The 6,704-nt window shown below is 49.1% G+C and overlaps 1 protein-coding gene across 1 annotated transcript; it reads right to left on the bottom strand.

Annotated features, from left to right (window-relative positions):
• Positions 1–5,505: 5,505 nt before the first annotated feature.
• Positions 5,506–6,314, bottom strand: LOC104664400 (biogenesis of lysosome-related organelles complex 1 subunit 4-like). Its single transcript, XM_030919098.1, has one exon. The coding sequence runs from the start codon at positions 6,307–6,309 to the stop codon at positions 5,656–5,658; it is 654 nt and encodes a 217-aa protein (XP_030774958.1). The 5' UTR covers positions 6,310–6,314; the 3' UTR covers positions 5,506–5,655.
• Between the last annotated feature and the right edge of the window lie 390 nt (positions 6,315–6,704).

The raw sequence follows: 6,704 nt of genomic DNA, 5'->3' as shown, positions 1-6,704 counted from the left end.
AGCAACATGGGCACACCACAGGGGCTGCAGATGGGGTCCCCCAATTCTCGAAGGCAGCCACACAAGCAGTCATTGAAGGCGGGAGGAAAATTGCTGGAAACAAAAGGCAGAGTCACAGGGCGCTGAACTTGGCCTCGTCAGCCTCCCAGTAATGGCGCCAGGGCGGGGACTGGTGCCAGCCAACGCTGCTCAGCCACCACACGGCAGCCAGAGCTGAGCTCCTGGCCGGGGTCCCTCCACTTACCAGGGCAAGAGTGGGTTTTTTTTTTTTAATTGTTTTCAAAACAGATTTCATGTGGTCCCAAAATGAGACCATGATTGTAAATTAAAGTGTAATTAGCCTTTACGCTTTTATATTCATTAACTCTTCTCTGTTAATGATGCTAGGCTGCAGCAGAAACCCTGCATTATGAAACCACATCCAGGAAATAAAATAGTGATTTAGATAATGGCCACAATGTATTGCTACTTACACATAATTAAACAAATGCTCCATTTAAACTTGGAAACATGACTGAATGTTGATTAACCCTCGCCCAGCAATTCTGCTCAGGACTGGGGAAGGGGCGGTGCAGAGAGCTGGTCCGGAACGAAGTGTCTGGTCCTGCCACGGCTGCCCACCCTGCTCCCCAGCCACGTCCACCAGCCACGCCTGCACAGGGCAGGTGCAGATTTTGTGCCAGGGAGCATGGCCATCGGTGGTAGTGACCACAAGAGTGAGCCTGGACCACTCTAAGAAACCACTGTACTGCAAGAAATAAGCCAAATGGTAAAACAAAAGGACAAATACTGTCATTTTGATTCCACTTACATGAGGTCCCTAGATCAGTCAAATTCATGTCAAATTCATAGAGGCAGAAAGTAGAAGGAAGGCTGCCAGGGGCTGTAGGAGGTGGGACTGGGGAGTGAGCATTTCTTAGGTACAGAGTTTCAGCTTTTTTTGGTGAAAAAGTCCTGGAGGTGGACGTTGATGATGGCTACACAGCAATGTGAATGTCCCTAAAGCCACTTAACTGCACACTTAGAATGCTGACAATGGCACATTTTATGTGTACCATAAAATTTATGACTCGGGGTTTCATGGAAATTTTTCATATTTTTATTTTATTTTATTTATTTAATTTATTTTTAGACCATCTCCCTCTGTCACTCAAGCTGGAATGTAGTGGCACAAACTCCGTTCACTGTAATCTCTGCCTCCGGTTTTCAAGTGATTCTCTTGCCTTAGCCTCCCGGGGTAGCTGGGATTACCGGTGTGAGCCACCATGCCCAGCTAATTTTTGTATTTTTAGCTGACACAGGGTTTCTCTCCATGTTGGTCAGACTGGTCTCAAACTCCTGACGTCAGGTGATCTACCCGCCTCACCCTCTCAAAGTACTGGGATTACAGGTGTGAACCACTGCACTCGGCCTTTTTTGTGTTTTTTTAAATGAAAGTATATACACTACTATGTACCCACAAAATTAAAATTAAAACAAAATTTTTTTTTTTTTTTTTGAGACGGAGTCTCACTCTGTCTCCCAGGCTGGAGTGCAGTGGCCGGATCTCAGCTCACTGCAAGCTCCGCCTCCCGGGTTCACGCCATTCTCCTGCCTCAGCCTCCCAAGTAGCTGGAACTACAGGCGCCCGCCACCTCGCCCGGCTAGTTTTTTGTATTTTTTAGTAGAGACGGGGTTTCACCGTGTTAGCCAGGATGGTCTCGATCTCCTGACCTCGTGATCCGCCCGTCTCGGCCTCCCAAAGTGCTGGGATTACAGGCTTGAGCCACCGCGCCCGGCCAAAAACAAAAATTTTAATGATAGGCTGGATGTAGTGGTTCATACCTATAATCCCAGCAGTTTGGGAGGCCAAGGTGGGAGGATCACTTGAGGCCAGGAGTTTGAGACTAGCCTGGACAACACAGCAAAAATATTTCTACAAAGTATTTCTACAAAATATTTCTACAAAAATATTTCTACAAAAATAAAAAAAATAGGCTGGGTGCGGTGGCTCACGCCTGTAATCCCAGCACTCTGGGAGGTCAAGGTGGGCAGATCACGAGGTCAGGAGATCAAGACCATCCTGGCTAACATGGTGAAACCCTGTCTCTACTAAAAAATAGAAAAAATTAGCCGGATGTGGTGTTGGGTGCCTGTAATCCCAGCTACTTGGGAGGCTGAGGCAGGAGAATGGCATGAACCCGGGAGGCGGAGCTTGCAGTGAGTCAAGATCATGCCACTGCATTCCAGCCTGGGCAACAGAGTGAGACTCTGTCTCAAAATAAATAAATAAATAAATATATATATATATATATATAAATATATAAATATATAAATAAAAATTAAAAAAATAACTGGGCATGGTGGCATATGTCTGTAGTCCCAGCTACTTGGGAGGCTGGGGTGGGAGGATCGCTTGAGCCTGGGAGATTGAGGCTGCAGTGAGCCATGATCGTGCCACTGCACTCCAGCCTGGGAGACAGAGCAGACCCTGTATAATGTATAATGAAGAAAATGTTGAAAATGTACATAATTCAGACATGTATTGAATACAAAGTAAAGTTTCTGGTTATTGAACTTACTCCCAAAGAAGTCAGTAATTGTCTGTCCTTTTTCTATGTGTATCTTTTCCAAATAATGTGTGCCTTGACTGGTTTCCCCCAGAAAGACACTGAGATAAGAACCGGAGTGTAGATGGTTGATTTGGGAGGTGATCCTACGAAACATGAGAAGGGAAGTGGGGAAATAAGGAAGGAGAAGCAAGAAATAAAAGATGCATAGCATGCCGGGCGCGGTGGCTCACGCCTGTAATCCCAGCACTTTAGGAGGCCAAGGCGGGCGGATCACCTGAGGTCAGAAGTTTGAGACTAGCCTGGCCAACATGGTGAAACCCTGTCTTCACTAAAAATCCAAAAAATTAGCTGGGCATGGTTGTGCGCACCTGTTGTCCCAGCTACTCGGGAGTCTGAGACAGGAGAATCACTTGAACTCTGGAAGCAGAGGTTGCAGTGAGCTGAGATTGTGCTTGCACTCCAGCCTGGGTGACAGAGCGAGACTTTGTCTCAAAAAAAAATAAAAAGGCACATGGTTGTATCGGTTATTTATTGCTGTGTAACAAAATGACCCCAAAATCTAGTAGCTTAAAACAACAATAATTCTTTGTTACTTCTCATGATTTCTATGGCTCAGGACTGCAGACAGCAAGGGTGAATTGACTCCGTGCCACAATGTCTGGGGCTCCAGCTGCAAAACTCAAAGGCTAGGGGCTAGCGTCATCTGAAGGCTGCCACTCACACATGCCGGCCATCCATTAGGGGCCTAGGTGGGGCTGTCAGCCAAAACCCCTCACGTGGGGCCTCTCCTGGTGGCATGGGCTCCTCAACATGATGGCTGGGTTCCACGGACAAGCATCCAGAGAGAGAAAGAGAGAAGAGGGGAGAGAATGCCAGGTGGAAGCCATGTTTCCTGTTATGACCGGCCTCCGAAATTTTGCAGTATCCCTTCGGCCATCAGGTATGAAGGTCTGCCCAGGTTCAAGGGTGGAGGAAGGTCAGTGGCCCACCATGACAAGAGCATACAGAGCATACAGAGAAATACAATCTGCCAGTGTATTGGTCTGTTCTCATGCTGCTATAAAGAACTGCCCGAGACTGGGCAATTTACAAAGGAAAGAGGTTTAATTGACTCACAGTTCCACGTTGCTGGGGAGGCCTCAGGAAACTTACAATCACGGTGGAAGGCGAAGGAGAACCAGGTCCCTTCTTCACAGGGTGGCAGGATGGAGTGAGTGAAAGCAAGGGAGATGCCAGATGCTTCTAAAACCATCAGCTCTCATGAGACTCACTATCACAAGAACAGCATGGGGGAAACCACCCTCATGGTCCAATTACCTCCACCTAGTCCCCCACTTGACACACGGGAATTATGGGAATTAAAATTCAGATGAGATTTGGGTGAGAAAATAGCCAATTACCAGGTAAGTTGCCCCTGTGGGCAACTGGAGCATTATCCCACTAGGGAGCTCTGCGTGACAGCATGGAACACTCACGTCAGGGTTACCACGCCTGAGGGGTCAGGTAGTCAGTGTTGTCCGTCTTTGGTTGAAAGCCACACTGGAGTGTGGGCCTTAAGTCTCTGGCACTTCCAGCCTACAGGACACACAGTCACAGAGCTAGTTCTGGTTGCCAGAGAAAGCTACCAGGCAAAGAGAGACGAAAGCTGGGACTGTGTGTCAGCATGTAAGACTGGACGGACACCGTGGGGTGCTGGCAGTTTCCGTGTGGAAATCAATCACTGGCAAGAGAACAGGGCCACTGCAAATGACTTCGATTAATCCAAATGTACCACCCAGTCTCCCCTTAAGCAAGTGCTAAGTTGGGATTCTGTTGCAAAGGAAGGAGACATGATGAGTATCTCTGCTGCTACACTCATATTTATCGAGCACTCACTATAGGCCAAGGACTGTGCCACATGCTCAGATGTTATGTCAGCTGGGATGGAATTAAACATGACAGGCTTGGGAAAACCTGTGTTGAAGATGCAGATGCTTCCTCAGCATGGGTCCCTGAATGACCTCATGGAAGACCAGTACATATTTGGGTCTATTTGTTTTTGTTTTTGTTTTGAGATGGAGTCTCACTGTGCTGCCCAGGCTGAAATGCAGTGGCATGATCTCAGCTCACTGCAACCTCCACCTCCCGGGTTCAAGCGATTCTCCTGCCTCAGCCTCCTGAGTAGCTGGAATTACAGGTGCCTGCCACCACACCCAGCTAATTTTTGTATTTTTAGTAGAGATGGGGTTTCACCACATTGGCCAGGCTAGTCTTGAACTCCTGACTTCAAGTGATGGGCCCACCTCGGCCTCCTACAGTGCTGGGATTACAGGCGTGAGCCACCACATCCGGCCTAGGTTTATTTCTTACCAGAGCTCAATCTACTCTAATACAAGTGCATAGTATTAGATTGACTCATCTGAAATTGCCATCTTGCCATTTTGTAAGTCAAAAATGGTCAAATGTTAGCAATTTCAGATGATTCAACCTAAAACACAAAACCCATTCTTTCTTCTCAGAGGTAGTATTCACCCTGTGGATGGACCACAGCTGATTTAGCCACTCCCCTTTGATGAACTTCTGTGTTGTCTCCAATTTTTGTCCTTACAATTAATATGGCAATTCACATTCTTGAATATTTATCATTATGAATTTCTTTTTTTAATAATAACAAGGCTTTAATGTCTCAATTGTCTTATAATTATACAAACATATAAATCTTGAAAAGGTAACGCTGTGTAGTAAAATCCTTAAAAATAACAGTTTTGCCACCGTGCAAAGTTCATTCAGTTTGATTTCCCATGTCCTCGCCAAGCAGCTTTCTGATTAGAGCTGGAAGACACAGGCCGGGTGCGGTGTTGACCCTGGAGTCCCAGCTACTGCGGAGGCTGAGGTGGAAGGATCACTTGAGTCCAGGAGTTTCCAGCCAGTCTGGGCAACATAGCAAGACCCCGTCTCTTTTTTTCTACACTGAATCATGAATATACTACGGAGAGTGTGCAGAATGTAAACCTTGAAATCCCACACTCCAACATCATGTATGTCCATGAGCAGGATTTGCAATTCACTTCATACTGGAGGTAAGCACTTCAGCTGGGGTCCTCTTGCCGCAGTGGTCAGGCCGTCAGAGCTGAGGCCTTTCACTACAACAAGGGAAGTAGTCTTCGGTCCGAAACAGGACCGGGACTTCGTAGCCGGCTTGCTGTGGCCTCAAGGGAGCAGACTTGCTAAAGAGCGAGGGCACGTTCATCGTGTGCAGGAGCTTCTTGAACGCCCTGGGGAAGGCGCCCAGCTCGGCCTCGGCCTTGGTGACCTGCTCCTCCATCCTGGCCACGCGGCCGCCCATCATCCTCACAAAGGCCTCCAGCCGGTGGATCCTGCTGTACATGTGCAGCATCTCGGCGGCCTTCGCGTGGATGCGCAGCACGCCCTGGCTGACGACTTGGGACGAGTCGCCGCTAAGCACGTCCAGCATGTCCACGAACTCGTCCACTCTGGTGAGCAGGTCCTCCAGGCTCGCGTCCAGGGCTTCGACCTCGGGCCGCCCCTCGGCCCCGGCCAGCAGGCAGGCAGCGTAGCCCGCAGCGGCGCGGCGAAGCAGCGGCAGGTCGCGGCCCGGCGCGCCGTCCTCCGAGCCCTCGTCCTCCCACGGCCCCGAGGCGCTGCTGCGGCTCTGGGACACAGTGCCACTGTCCCCGCTCCAGGCGGCGCCCTGAGGCTCGGCCTCTTCCGCCAGCCCTTCGGGCGGCGCTCCGCTATCTGAGGAGCTACCCTCCATAGCCCGCGACCGTCAAATTTCTGAGTGCGACTGTCAGATCCCACACATGGGGTTGCTGAATCGGTGCTGCATGTTCAATATTTTGGTCCGGGTATGGTGGCTCACACCTGAAATCGCAACACTTTGGGAGGCCAAGGTGAGAGGATCGCTTGAGCCCAGGAGTTCAAGACCGGCCTGGGCAACATAGGGAGACCCTGTCTCTACCAACAAAAAGAAAAAAAAATTAATTAGCCAGGCATGGTAGCGCACACCTATAGTCCCAGCTACTCAGGAGGCTGAGGTGGGAGAATCACTTGAACTCAGGAGGTCAAGGCTGCAGAGAGCTGTGATCAAGGCACTGCACTCCAGCCTGGGTGACAGAGCAAGGCCCTATCTCAAAAAAAAAAAAAAAAAAA

The sequence above is a fragment of the Rhinopithecus roxellana genome, chromosome 16, assembly GCF_007565055.1.
Source record: "Rhinopithecus roxellana isolate Shanxi Qingling chromosome 16, ASM756505v1, whole genome shotgun sequence".
NCBI lineage: Eukaryota > Metazoa > Chordata > Mammalia > Primates > Cercopithecidae > Rhinopithecus > Rhinopithecus roxellana.
This window is presented reverse-complemented; position numbering and strand designations above follow the sequence as displayed.